The sequence below is a fragment of the Falco cherrug genome, chromosome 4, assembly GCF_023634085.1.
Source record: "Falco cherrug isolate bFalChe1 chromosome 4, bFalChe1.pri, whole genome shotgun sequence".
NCBI lineage: Eukaryota > Metazoa > Chordata > Aves > Falconiformes > Falconidae > Falco > Falco cherrug.
The window spans coordinates 37579000-37593598 of record NC_073700.1 but is presented as its reverse complement, the minus strand read 5'-3'; the positions used below and the strand labels follow the sequence as shown (position 1 = coordinate 37593598).

Genomic DNA, 14599 nt, shown 5'->3' with positions numbered 1-14599 from the left:
CTCCCTGAAGGAGGAGAGGGTTTCCCTTAGGCACAGCAGGCTGAGGCGGGGGGAGATCCCGGCTGGCAGTGATGTTGGATCAGCTCCTGCCTTGCCTGCCCACTCCCTGCCTGGAGGATGCAGGCGAGGGGCCCGCGCTGGCTGAGGCCGGGGCAATGTGGGAGATGCTGAGCAGTGCCGAGGCACCAGGGCTGGGTGCTCCCCACTGCTGCACCCATGGGGGGCAGGGGAAGATGCTGAGGGTCAAAGCGTTCCTGCAAGGCAGAAAGGAAGCTGCCTGAACACCCTGGAGTGCCAGCACTGGCAGATACGGTGCCTGGGCAGCCCTGGTTGCCCCAGCCCAGGCAGCAGCCGCTGCAAAGCCAAAATGCCCACATCATCTTCCCAGCTCTGGAGCTGCAGGGGGTCAACCCCCCACAGCCACTGTTAGTTCCTCCCTAATTTTAGGTGTGGGGTACCGAAGGATGCAGGCAGTTTGTGGTTTGGGTAGGAAGGGGGAGCAGAAAGTGCAGTTGCTTCCTTGCCTGTTTGCAGCCGGTGCCCACCAGCCTGCAGCACGCCAGCACACCAGCCTGCACGCTTCCTTGCCAAGGGCTGGAGCAACCCTTCCTGGAAGACCAAAACGCCCAGTACTGTCCGTAACGGGATGTTGCTGGCACATAGCTTTGCTCCAGTAATACCCATGCCCCTGGGGTTCAGCAGTACCCCTGGACCCCCAGACCCCTCCCCACCAGGCTGAGCATGGGACTGTGTTTGCAGAAAGCTCCTGTTCACCTCTCCATTCCCATCCGGCTTTGGGATGCTGTCCCCTGCCAGGACAGGGCAATGCTTCACTTCCCTCCCACCACAGCCCTGGAGCCAGCATGGAGAGGCTGCAGGAGCCAGGCCAGGGCGAGATGGAGGGAGCCAGCCTGGTGGGACCACTGCCTGGCTCCCACGGCTCTGGGGACAGGTGGATGCCTGGGGTGGGTGGCGAAGGGGGTGGCAATAGAGATGCTGCCACCGAGGCCAGCTGGGACTCGCCCAGGGGACTGCTGCTGGCAGAAGAGGGGCTTTGTGTCAGCACCCCGCTGTGCTTAGCAGCTTTTGGCCCTTTCAGTCAGGCTCAACAGGCAGCTTGATGTCTCAAAGAGGATTAACTTCCTAATCCTCTTGTGAGCCTGGTGAGAGTGGGAGGCTGTGGAGGAGGAACAGAGCAAGGGAGAAGCCAAGGCATCAGCTGAGCCCTTATCAGACCCTGGAGAATCTTCTCCATGGGTTAGCTAACCAGCAGTGTGGATGCCAAGGTGTCCGTGCTGGCCAGAGGACAGTGCCAGGGCAGTTTTAGGGACAGTGCCAGGGCAGTTTTAGGGACCAGATTAGTTACAACTTTCCTTCCTGGAGGGATTTCTGTGATGCCTGAAGAGGAGTTGAGTTCCCACTCTCATCTCCATGTAACAGGGTTTAGGGAGCCCCAGCCCCAGCCTGCATGGGGGATCAGGCTCCAAGAGCACTGTCCCCCAGTGTCGCCCCCAGCCCCCTGTGTGTCCCCAGCTGGGCACAGTGGGGGAGTGCAGCCAGGATGGGGGCTCGGCTCAGGCTGGTGATCGTGTTCTCTGTATGTGGCTGTGCAGCAGATTTTCCAGCTTCCCACCAAAATCTCTCACAACAGTTTCTGTTGCACACTCACACACATGCACACGCGGTGCTTTGCATCTTTTTGATTAGTGCCAATCACCACCCTGGTTATTCGGACAGACAGAGCTGCCTGGCATCTGCAACCACAAGCCCGCGTCCAGCCCCAGCCAGCCGGACACCCGCCCACCGCCCTGCTTCGTCCCCACAGCCACCCACTTCTGCTCCCAGCAAAAAATCAGAGCCTTGGCCTAAATGTCCCTGTGCTGACGGTGGTCTGGGGCAGGCTGGGGGCTGCTGGGACCCTCAGGGCTGGGCTGCTCCAGTGTCCAGCATGGACCTGAGCTACATGAGGGTTTCTTTGCACCATGACAATTAACACTCCATTGACAATGTGGCCATCTGTGTCCCCCCAACCCTCTCCCCAGCCGTGGCAGCGTGCTCTAGATAGGGAAATATTCTTGATGGATGGGTTCAAGTTTTTTTCCACAAGTCTGTGATTAGGTAGGCAATGACATTGGTTTGTCCAATGGGATCTCCCGCTGGCTCCCTGCACACATGCACAGTGCCAGGTAGGTGTCGTGCCTGTCTCCCTGGGCACGGGGACTGGCAGAGACCTACGGCTTGCACGTTCCTTCTGGACACTCAAGCAAGAGCTGCTGTCCCTGAGCCAGGGGAGGAAAAGCTGCAAGGGGAGAAGTTCACCACTAATACCTGCAAGTTATGTGCTCCAGGAAAGCCTGAACTGGACCCAAACTCTCTTCCCTTTGGTCCACCCCAGTGCCGGCAGCCTGACCATGCCCTCGTCCTTGAACCCAGCAGCTCCCAGTGTCGGTGTGGGCATGGGCTGTGCCAGGGCCCTGCCATGACACAGGCATCTCCTGGGGTCCGGGGATGGCTTTCAAACAGGTTGTGACAGAGCCACAGTCCTGGAAAGGTGAACGGGAGCCCCAGGGCCAGGCTGTGTTTGTTTATCCTGGTGATGGAGCACACAACAGCAAAACAAAAGGTCAGACCCTGTTGCCCTGGGAGATGGTTTTTGAAGCTGCCTACTGTCCTGCTGGGGCTCGGATGGAGTGGCCCCGCCGCTTGTCATGTCAAGTTATTTTTGTAATTTTGGCTTGTAATAGGTCTGAAAGCAGCCTCCCAGACTGCGCTTTGGGGATACGCTGATACAGGACCAGAAGGGCCCTAAACACCAAGAGAGGAGCGCCCAGCCCTGGTGCTCCGGAGGCAGATCCCCATCCCGCAGCTCCTGCAGCCAGCCAGACCCCAGCTCGCTTCCTTCGTCCAAAGGGCCAGGCACACGCAGCCCCTCCAAGCACGCCAAAAGGTGGGGGAAGTCTGATCCAAACTTCATTTACCTTTGGCCCATCTGGGTACAGAACAGACACAAGCTTTTTCATTCCTTGGCCAGGTTTGAGGTGGGTGCTTTGAGCTCTCTGCGGGCAAGGGTGGGCTGAGCACTGCCAGCAGGCACTGCCGGGGAGGGGGGGCAGGCTGGTCCCGGCTGACTCTGCTTTTGCTCCTGACCCTCTTTGTTTCAGCTGGACTGATAAATGTCACCGCCAACTCCACACATGGCCAGGGTTGAGCAGCATAGAGATGGTGAGGGGGCTGTCCCAGGAGTCCCGGCGGATCTGCCTCTTCCTGGAGCTTCTCCATCGCTGGACCTCAAAGCCTGACATGGCAAAAATCACCCGTCCCCTTCTCGCAAGCAGGGGGACTGAGGCACACAGCCGCACAGTGCCCAGGCTGGGAGCACATGCTGAGACAGTGAAGCAGAGGTGAGACAAGGCAGGAGCCCTGATTCAAGATGTGAAAGTGTCCCCGTCCCACCCCAGCAGCTGTGTCTCACACTCAGGGTTAGGTTCAGCAAATCAGCCTCATTACCTCTACATAAAAGCCCCACATGGTCCCTTCTTCTCCTCAGAGGGCTTCTCCTCCCTCTGGCAGGGGTGGGTAGATGGGCCATAGATCCTGGACGAAAGGCACCTTCTCTCTGGGCATGAGACCAGCAGGGAATAAAAACCGAGCATATCAGCCCTGGTCTCGCTGCTTCTGGTTGTCAGCAGAAGGAGCTTTTGTGTTTACCCAGACTCAAGGGCAATTGCCCGTCACTAACAACACAACATCGCTCAGCCCTGCTGCCCTGAGCCCAGCAAGGGAGCAGGACGGAGCCGGTGGGAGGGCAGCACCGCCAGGGAAGGACAGGCAGCCCCCAAGGCATCAGAACAGAGGTACCAGATCTGTTGGGCTGGGCTCGTGGTCACACATCAGTCGTTGGCCTGAGCTGTGCTGGGGACAGTGTCAGGGCCCTCTTTCTGGGCTTAGACCCATGAATGATCCAAGGCTCAGGACACACCACCGTGGGTCTGATGGCAGCTGTGGGTGCTCAGCACCCAGGAAGCACGGTGGGCACTCTGGTGCTGAGTGTGTGGTGGCTGCCACACTGGCTCCCTGGCGGTGACTCAGTTTCCTCACCTGTAAAATCCAATTTCTTGGATTTTGAATTCTGTCCAGCTCTGAAGGAGCACCCCAACAAGCAGTCACGGGGGGCAGCGGAGGGCTTGCTTCCACCGAGCAGGTGTCTGCTGCCAAACACAAAGCACAGCCACTTTGGGGAAGGTGGCAAAGTTGTTCCCAGGCCCCAAAACCAGCAGAAACTGGATTCCTGCCGTATTCACACTCATCCCCACCATCATGTATTTGCATTTGATAGCTCTGCAGGTATTCGGGGGGTGATTTTCAGACAGTTGCAGTATTTGACAGGGGAAGGACAATGTGCGCTCTTATGCCTTAGCCCAGCACGGTTCCCTTCAGCTGTGCTTTGGGGAAGAGTTACCTTTGCAGGCAGTATAGAGCACATGACACCAGGCAATAATGGGACACAAGGTGACAAAGGTGGAGCGGTGGCTTGCAAACAACTCTGAACAGCCAAGTGTGTCCATTATAATACTAATTATAATCACATTTAAAGCGGAGTTAACTTCTGCCTCTCCAGGAACTTACATGAGGCCACATTTCTCTTACCAGCTCCTGGCTGTGTGCTACGTGCTGTGGTCCAGCCAGCCCCCAGGGAGCACACAGCAAAGCTGGGCTGTTAGCTCTGCCTTTTGGGGGGCTCGTTCATTCCTTATGGTTTTAAAACAGGAGGACAAAAAAAATTGTAGTTATTGTGGCTCTTGTGTCTGAAAAAATCATGTAAGTTGAATGTGTCCTTCAGAGCAGTACCTCCTTTCTTCCTGACAAGTTACTGGCTGTTTCAGGAATAACTTATTTGGATGGGGAGGGGGCTGTCCTTAGTAAAGACCCTGGCCAAGTGTGACATCTGAGCCATGTGGGAGCAGAGGAATAGTCATCCTCAGTGTCTCAGGTGTTAGCATGGACTGAGCATGGTTTGGAGAGATGAGGCTTACAGAAAATAGGGTTAGGAAGCATTAAAGGCCTGAGAGAAGCCACTGATCTTGGGAACTGGAGAGGTGGAGTTGCCAGTCAGTGTGCTTACACACAGAGCTCTCCTTCACGCAGAAATCCTCAGGCCAGATCTGGCACCAGCCACGCTGTCAAAGCTGATGGACCTTTTTGGCTGGTTCCTCCAGCTGCAGAACCAGCTTGCTGACTCATTTTTGTGCCATGGTCCCTGTTTGTCTTTATATCCTGAGCACGTAATTAGCCAGCAGGGCTGAGATCTGGTCTCTGTTGCATCGGTGTGAATCCAGACTAGTACCAACACCTTGGCCCTGGGTAGACAGCAAGCACCTGCGCTCAGATCATGTCCCCAGACACAGAAGCAGGCAGGGATGGTAACAGTCCTACTGCTTCCCCCAAACAGGGACAAGAGATTCGTCATGGACTACGCTCTGGAGACCAGCCAGCAAAAGGAGAAGCTTCTGAAAACCATATACACCCTCCAGCTGAAGTCAACGGCCACGCTCCAGACAGCCAGCCCGCTGCTGAGCAGCCAGCGTGGCATGGGCATGGTGACAGAGCACCAAGTCCACCAGCTAGCAGATAAGGCCAAAAGCCTGTGTAGAGATCTGGACAATATTAAGAACCTCCTCCACTATTGCCAGGACAACCTGGTCCAGCGGATCCCCAATCCCACTGGCAGCCGCTATGGGGGAGTAAGTGGAATCCACTGCTCCCTGGATGGCTCCATCTATGTGACAGCTGAGAGTGCTCCCTGGGTCCATGTCCTCAGCAGCACAGGCCAAACGCTGCGGTCCCTGCCCTGCTGGCAAACGGGGAAGAAAAGCAGCACTTTTTTGCCAGAAGGTGTGACTGTAACTCGGATGGGAATGGTGGCTGTAGCCGATATGATGAATGGAGCCATCTGGGTGTTCAACCCTCACACCAGCCCTTCCAAGGGGGAATGGATACAGATCAGAAAGGTTGGTTCCCCCAGGGGTATTGGAGTAGACTCCATGGGCAAGATCTTGGTAGCAGACTATGCACAAGGCCAAGTCCACAGCTTTGCTCTGGACCATGCCTTCAAGATGCTCAATATCCACTCAGTCCCTGACCTGCAGGGACCTCGCTATGTCAGCCCAGCACCCAGTGGAGGCTTTGTGGTAAGCGAGGAGTGCGGAGATGTCAAGGTCTTCACAAGCAGCCGTAAGCTCCTCTGCTCCCTCAGCAGAAAATACGGACACCAGTTTGGCAACCCAGCCGGGGTCTGTGTTGACGTGGACGGCAGCATCCTGGTGGCAGACGAGCAGCGCCGTACAGTCCACTTGTTCCCAGAGCATGGGGCTCCCATCTGCCTGGTGTCCACAGGGCTGCGGAGGCCTGCCGGTGTGGCTTGCTCCTCCTTTGGGCACCTCTTTGTGGCAGACACAGGGGAGAACTGCATCAAAGCCTTTAAGTACTGTGTGAGGTCCCCTTAAGGCCCTGCCAGCCCCAGGGCATGACGCAGTGACCCCAGCCTCACAGCCAGGCAGGGACTGGGGTTCATTCCACCGCAGCCCCGCTGAGCTGTGGGTCTGCTGGTGGGCTGTGAGCTCCACTGCTCCCACAGCCAGGCATTGTCCCCATACTTGACTGCCTTATCGCCCTCCAGCTTCTCCAGATGGCAGAAGCAAGGACTAGACCAGCTCGGAGTTTCTTGGACCCGCCAGAGTAGCTGAAGGAGGACTGAGATACTCAGAATTGGCCACACGTTGGTGCCTCAGCAAACTCACCACCCCGCCCTTGAGATCTTGTGTGTTTTTGCAAAGATAATATAAATATTTCTCCTCCCTGCACACCGTTTTCATGTGGCCGCGGTTCTGCTCCTGATGCCAGAGCGCAACGGGAAGCGGTGAGGGCAGGTGGAGCTGGCAGCCATGCTCTCCCTGGCACGCTGGGCTTGCAGGAGATTCAGTAGAATGGTAAAATGAAGGTAACTCCTTCTGTGCTGCATTCCTGACCTCTGCAGGGAAGCAACAACTACTGCATGGAGTAAATTGCATGTGGGCACCTAAGAATTGCTCACGCCAACCCTCAGCCTGGCGCTGAGCGTGCCCTGCTGTGCTGCTGTCCCGCACACGGTGCCTTTATCAGCAGAGGCCAGGGAGAGCATGCAAGGTGGGGTGGCAGAGGGAGGGCGTTCTCGTGTCGCCCCCCCCCCCCCCCCCAAGTCCTTGGCACGGGCATGGTGCTCCATGGCTCCTCTGCCGGTGTCTGAGACCTGAGTCCAGTCACCACTACCTGGGCCAGTCGAGCCCCGAGAGGACCCTCTCTCCTTCCCGGCCCTAAAGGGCCCTCACAGCCACCCTGTCCCTGCAGAGCGGAGCAGCCCTGCAGCACAGAGGGGTCCATGGGGTCTGCACGAGTGGGGTGAGCCTGTCCCATCCCCTCCTGTCACAGGACCTCCCATAAAAAACCATCTCCTGCCACCTTACCTCCTGTTCTGTGGCACCCAACATAAAACAGCCCAAACCCTTCCCTCTGGGCCACCCCGTGGGGCCTGCGCCCCTGACCCACTCTCCCTCTCCACGTGGGACCCCCTCAGTGTCCTCCCCAGCCTGCTGCTGGGACACAGGTGGGGAACTCCTGGATGGGGGGGTCCTGGGCACCGGCACCCACAGGCTGCTGCCACGCTGAGGTGGCATGGACGGGGACTGCGGGGTCCTGTGGGGCAAGGTGAGCCCCTGGCCTTTGGGACAGGGGACGGCAGGGTCCCGTGAGGACAAGGGGATCCCGTAGGGAACGGCGAGCAGGGCGGGGGCACGGCCCGCCTGGCGGCTGGGCGCGCCGCTCCCTATCGGCCGGCCCCGCCGGGCCCCGCCGCCCATCCCCGGGCCCGGCGGAAGGCGCGGGCCGAGCCGCCGGTGAGCAGCGCTGCTGGGTGAGCCGGGGCAGCCCTCGCCGCGGTTCCGGGCCCTCTCCAGGGCGGCGCGGCCCTAAACACCGGGGGAACGGGGAGAGCGGCGCGGGCGGAACGCGGGAGCCCGGTTCCCGGCGCCGGCCGGGCCCGGCGCGGTGCACAGCCCCCGGAAGCGGCCGGCCTGGCGGAGCGGGCGGTAGGCGGCGGCGGGCCGGTCCGAGCGGTGGCGGGGGGCGCAGGGCGGCAGGCCTGCCCTCAGCGGCCTGGGGCTCCCCCCGCCGGGGCCAGGAGCCCGTACCGGCTGCATCAGCCCGGGGGCGGCGCGGCCCGGGCCCTGCGGGCGTTTTAGGGGCGGCCCGAGGGCCGGGGTGGGGGGCTTACCTCTGCCTTGGGCTTGAACGAGGGGTGGCGGGGGGCGGGTGAAGTACCGCACTGCTGCTGCCTCTCAGCCCACCCATGCCCAGAGATCACATTTAAAAACCACAAAAAAACTGGCTGAGCAACAAGTTGGTGGGCTTTGTAGGGAGGCGGCCCCGTTGCCCCGGGATGGCCTGGCTGGCCTGCTGCGGGCCCGCGGCCCCGAGCCCCGCCGAGGGCCCTGGGGCTGCTGGGGGGGGGCTGCCGGGGGGTGGGCGCCCCTTGGCGTGGCGGCCCTGTCACGGGGTGGGCGCCCCTTGGCGTGGGGCAGCCGGCGTGGTGAGGCTGGGGCTGCGTCCCGCTGTTCACCTCGACTTTTCTGTCTAAAGATCTGAAATGAATCAGCCCTGGGGCCCTTTCTTCGTTTGCTGGTTGCGTTAATGCATTTTAGGCGCTGTCCGCTGTTGGTTTTGCTGCGGGCGAGATGGTTGCGTTGATGCTGTGTGGCATCTCGGGGAGTGGGGGAAGAGCTGGGGATTTCCAGCAGAAATGAGCGGTCGGCAAGGCTTTAGGCACTTCACGAGCACGGACTAAGTATATTGGTAGGATATTTCTGTTAAAGTTAGCAGCAATGAAACTGTTGACTGTGATGACATTTAAAATGTCAACTTTAGATTTCAGACAGTCGATTGAAATGAGTAAGGTAGGACGCACGGCTGGTTGTGGGTTTGGGAACACCAGCCCTGCTGCCTGAGCGCCCAGGCCAGCTCCCCACTCACCATCTGCCCTGTCACTGTACAAATAGTTGATGGGCTGGTTTTCAACTGTCAAGGTATTTTGTACAGCCTGAAAATTGTATCGGAGCCTTCACTGCCATATCTGCAGCAGCCAAAGGAGAGATCATGTGCTTGGGTACCATTGAACCTGAGCTATAGCCAGTGTAGTTAGCTGCATAAAACTTAATTCATTTAAAAGGTTGGGAAGGGTGTAAGAGAGAAAACTCACATGAACATGAGAAGTGTTTCTCCTCCATAAGAAGTATTCTCAGATGACTGTGGCTATCTTTAAAAAAATCTTGGTGAGAAATAAATGTTTGGATTAAGAGTCAGTTGATAATTCTTCAAAATGTCCAATGGATGAACAAACCTTTAAGAAGGACAGCTGTGCAGAGACACTGGAAGTCTCTTGTAGCAATACTCTGAAACAATTGTGGCATCTCTTGAGGAAAAAGAAGAATAGAAAAATCAACTTTAAAAGGTTATCTGTCCAGTATTACTGGTGGTAGCTTTGGGAATCAAAACAGAAATACTGAGAAACCCCACTCAGGTACTTACCTTCCTCATTTATCTCTGGGTTCTTTAAAATACCAAGCTCAATTTCACTTTTTTAGAGTATGCAGTTATTGGTGAACTTCACTTGTAATATTTTGGTATTGCACTGTAGCTAGAATGTTATCACTCTAGCTAAATTTATATTATTTTAAATAATTCCTGAGCATATGTGTTTATGTACATTCCCAACATGTTCAATCCGTTATTTTGCCTTTCATAGCCCCTGTATTTATATAATTTATTTCCTTTTTCCTAGGAATATGTCTGTAGGTCTTAGGGCAAAAAAATGAAAATCCTTTTTCAAACCTAAAGCTAAATCATGAAGCAAATGTCATCTCACCTGATAATGTTTCATTAACAATGGGTTAGGCAAGGAGGTAGGAGAGGTAGTGAAGGGAAGAATATCTTGGTCAGTACCCTTGGACAGACCGCAGTCTTTCTAAAAGAAGGAAAAGCAAAATGACATGTTTTATATCAAACTTTTTTAAGGATCAGTGTAATTAATTGTGTCTGTCAGCAGATTTTCACCAAAGTTTCCTATGTGTGTCAGGAGCAACTCTTCTAGATAGGATGTGTCCTTCGATGTCTTTGTGGTCTTCCAGAGGAAAAAAACATCAAAAAATACATGAATCATTAATTAAGTAGCTAATTCAATAGAAGTGAAAGATGAGCTTCGATGTCTTGCTTTTTCAGTCCATTTGGGTCTAATAGTCATTAAACTGTCTAGTGAAAGATGACGTTTCCCAGTTGTACTGCATGTCTTCGGACTTTCCCATGCCTGGTGTCCTGCACCCTTACAGTCCCAGGCTGTCACATCTGCCATTTTCCTACCCTTCCTTTGGTATGCCTTTCCACTTCCGTTCTCCTTCTGCTAGAGGCTTGTAGTCCTTTGGAAAAACACATAGTATTTGAGGTTCTTCTGAGATCCTGCTTCCTTATAGGCTTCACAGCTCCAAGCTTATCCCTCTGGTCAAAGAGAGAGGGATGGAAGTCCCTCTGTAGCCTCCAAATCTTGCCATGGGCTGGAGGGTCTGTGGGACAGCGAGGGACAGTGCTCGGTGCCCTCGGCACCTGTGAAGACTCTGCTTCCAGCAGCATGCTGTGAGCAGAATCCCTCAGGAGCACCCGTATGCCTGTCTGAGGGGAGGTCTTGGGGTGTGCTTTGCAGTTTTGCAGTAAAAGGGAAAATTCAGTTCCAGGGAAAAAAAACATTAATCCTTGCAAACGCAGCAACTGTGGTGCTTTGCCCATCAGAGGAGCGAGCTGTTCAACAAGGAAACTTCACCTTGCTGCCTCGAGGGGCTGACAACTCATCCGTGAGGTGAGCCGATATTTCCTACCGCTGTACTTGGCGGAGCTGTGGGGCTGGGAGTAGGTTAATTGTTCGCCTTTGCTGCTTCCCCATCGCTGCCTCATGCCATAGCAAATTGCCAGGTGCTGAGATTTACTAGATCAATTGTCCTGTATTAAAAAGAGAAAACCAAAACCACGAGGGACCTTCACCTTGCACATCCTTTCTACGTGTTATAAATACATTCTGTGTTCCTCTTTCCGACTGACTGGGTCCCTCACAGAGGAGCCAGCCTCGGGGGCCTGCAGAGTTTTCACATCTCTAACAAAGCACTGAAGGACAGGAAAGGACAACGGGTGCCGGATGCCGACTGTTCTGTGTCAGCGCCTTCCTTACTGCAATTATATTTCTGTTCGAAACCTCCACCTTATTTAAAGAGACATTGTCAACTGCCTCAAAGCTCCTTTTTGTAAAGTCTTACAAAGCCATTGAGATGTGTTCTTAAATGATATGAAGAAAAACATTGTAAAGAACACTGATAAAGCACAGGTGCTTCTTCATTCTTTAGGATCTTGTATCTAATGAATTAAAACTACTACATAAACTTCAATCAGTTAATCACTATGGTCCCTTTTGACAAAGTTACCATCTCTGTTTCCAGATGAGGGGAGTGAGACAAGAGGAGATGAGTGATCTGACCAAGGTTGTTCAGTGAGTTTGTTGCAGAGCACAGCTCACAGCTCTGGGGTCGTGGGTGATGAAGGAGGCGCTGACATTATCTGGCTTTATAGCATAAACTTATATCTCATTGTCAGTACAGGAGGTGGTGTTCCCCAGAGACATCACGGTGTGCTATGATGTCCCTTCTCTAGGAAGTGCTCAAGCACATCCAGTGTCAGAGCTGAGGCTGGATGGATTCCTAATCTTGGCTGGTCCAGCGGGCTGTGCTTATCAGTGTGCTGTCATGAAAGATTGCACCAGGACTTGGAGAAGGGCTTTGCTGAGAAAGTCCAGTCTTGCCACCCCTCACTTCAAAAACTGCTGACTGTCAGGAACCTCCTAAATACTTCTCTGACGTGTGTATGTCTGTTGGCTGTCACTAATGTCGTTCGGCAAGTGGTTGAACTTACTGTTTTAAAACTTGGTTGGTCCTCATCCCCAGTGCCTTTGGTCAGCTCAGATTTTCCTTGCATTTAATTGCCATTCTCAAGTTTTATTTCTGCATTTGTTCACAGGTGTACCATTGTTCCAGGGTTGCTGCCATGGTACTTAAAGTCTTCTTTCCATCATGCTGCTCCTCAGCAGAGAGTGGCATTTTGATCGGCCGGTGGATCTCGGAACAGAACTCTGCTGTTATCCTTGCTGTGGTCCATTTCCCTTTTATTCCTGTCCAGGTGAAGCAGTATGTCAGTGAAGTCCAACGAGTGACTAAAGTCAATGTTTCTGTGCTTGGCTCATGGAGCAACAGCAAACAGGAGAAAGAAGAGAGTCTGAGTGAGTTCTTGGAAGACCTTGGGACAATATTCTCCCATGAGCCGTGGATTCAGATAAGCAAAGAGGGGAACAGCAAATTCTGGAGCTGTTCTACTCTTCAGAAACACTCTAACAACCCTAAGGAGGAAGAAATCATCTTAGTGTACTATGACCAGCGCAAAGTCATGCTTTCCCATCTGCATCCCCCTTTGGACACAGCTGCCTCCACTGAGCGCAAGGCAGATGATGCTTCAAAGCTCTCTGCCATCTTTGACACAGTTGCAAAGAGTAAGATGCTGTTCATGACGGACAGGTACGATGATGGGCCCATTAAGCTGACCCACTGGCAGTCAGATGGCGTTGAAGCTAGTATCATCGTGGAGCTGTTGAAGCAGGCCTCTGTGCCTGCGTGCATGCTGCTGACATTCCTGCTTTCAGTTATCTCTGGGATCTGCAGGAGCAGGTAAGTAACGTGACACTGGCCAGCTTACATTTTGCCTGGAAATGTAATTCATGTTTAGGCATTTGCAGGGTTCCTGCTCAACCCCAGTGAGAAACACAGTTGACCCAAAATCTTTCTGTTGGAAACAGGCTGCTGCCGAGCTGCTATTAGAGTTTGAGGAGCTCTGTTGAAAACGCAAAGCTAAAGACTCCCTCAGATAGGATAGAGCTCTTCACGGGGCTGGGACATTTTCTGGGGAGGCACTTACCTCCTCCCCATTTGCAGCAGGGGGAGCTCAGCCCCACTTCAGTTTCATCACAGCTGAAATACTGGGTTTCCAGCTATTCCATGGCTGACAGAATGACATGAGGATCTCCTTAATGGCTCGATAACTAGGACTCCCTACTCCCTGTTTGCTATGAATCCCAGTTGTGAAACTTCAGCAAATATGTGTCTAAATCCATCGTGTCTCTAACAGGTGCTGGTGTTGCAACCTTGGCACCTTACAGCAGGTTACAGGGAATGCTGGTCTATGTTAATCCTTGGAGAAATCCCATTGTCACAACCATGACACTGAATAGGATGCTTCAAATGTAATGAGTGGCAAGTGCTTGCACTAAAGAGGAATTCTGAGCAGATTTGAAGGGGAGAAGCTTCTGTGTATAAAGCTTAATAACACATGTGGTCAGCCTGCCTGAAGAGGTTGTGCCGGAGAAGGGAGTGCAGTTCAGGTTCCAAGCTGCAAGGGGACACTTTAATTGATGAAATTTGGATAACAGCTACTATTGTATTCATGGATAAATCTTCTCAAGTACAGCCTAAGGGTATGGGGAATGGAGTCTTCTAACAGGTTTCCAGTTGTATGATATTGTCATAAAAAAATTACAGTGAAACTCTTCATATGCAAAGATTTTCTGAACAGCTGGATTAGGCATTTTGATGCACAAAGGGAACACTGTCTGGTTTTGGATTACTCTATTGGGAGAGATTTAGGGTCAGCCTCAATCCTGATATAATCAGGGACCACTGGTTCCTGGGACTGCTCTGTAGATGCTGACTCTGCATTAATGGTTGTTAGTGGTAACTAAGTCAGAACTTTGTAGCTTGGTGGAAGACTGGGAGTCAGCTCTGAAGGTCCTTTGTCTGGCTGTCCGTGGCCTGTGTGCGACTATCAACAAACAGGATGATCCTTTTCTGCATAGGCACTTGGTCTCAAGGTCAGATGTGACCACCTTCGTCAGTGCTAGGACTTGGACCAGGTTTAGCATCAGGTTAAGCCCAAGCCTCGCAGGTCTCCAGAAGGCCACAGTCTAAGCATAACTTGGGAGTTCAAGCTTAGTGTGGCAGGTTGGGCACAGGTATCTGGTACCCAGCTTATCAGGAGCTTTTCTGATTTCAGCTTTTCCTAAGCCCATTACCGACATTTTGAGCCAGAGCAGCGGCCAGGCTAGCAGCCAGCTACGCACCAGCAGGCAGAATGCGAGACTTGCTGCACGTAAACCTAGGTTGAACTTGTCCATAACCTTGGGAGGTACAGATTTTTTTCTGCTTTGTTTTATTCACCCATAGTATCAGCATTATATTTGCCTGTCTTACAGGTGTTTTAAAAGGTCAATCTTGGCGAACAGAGATTAGTATCTGGCTTTATAACAAACCTCCTGCTTGACCTAAGTCATTTAATTTAATTTGGTTCAATCTAGCATGATGTGTGGTACAACCTCCTTTGTGCCAACATACACAAGGCAGGGAGGGTTCAAGATGGTACATGCAGGTGTCCTTCC

The 14599-nt window shown here is 53.6% G+C and overlaps 2 protein-coding genes across 10 annotated transcripts in view; both read left to right on the top strand.

Annotated features, from left to right (window-relative positions):
* The first annotated feature begins 3851 nt into the window (after positions 1 to 3851).
* Positions 3852 to 6824, top strand: NHLRC4 (NHL repeat containing 4). Its single transcript, XM_027801798.2, has one exon. The coding sequence runs from the start codon at positions 5418 to 5420 to the stop codon at positions 6501 to 6503; it is 1086 nt and encodes a 361-aa protein (XP_027657599.1). The 5' UTR covers positions 3852 to 5417; the 3' UTR covers positions 6504 to 6824.
* A 71-nt stretch (positions 6825 to 6895) lies between these two features.
* Positions 6896 to 14599, top strand: part of PIGQ (phosphatidylinositol glycan anchor biosynthesis class Q) — a 38814-nt gene continuing 31110 nt past the window's right edge. For 2 of the 9 annotated variants that reach the window (XR_008731781.1, XM_055707413.1), the window contains exons 1-2: positions 7526 to 7740; positions 12139 to 12839. Coding sequence is in view for 8 of the 9 variants with exons in the window: in XM_055707413.1 (XP_055563388.1) it covers positions 7708 to 7740; positions 12139 to 12839 (734 nt within the window). In the remaining variant the exon portion in view is untranslated. The other 7 variants (XM_055707415.1, XM_055707419.1, XM_055707421.1 and 4 more) reach the window with 7 other exon arrangements.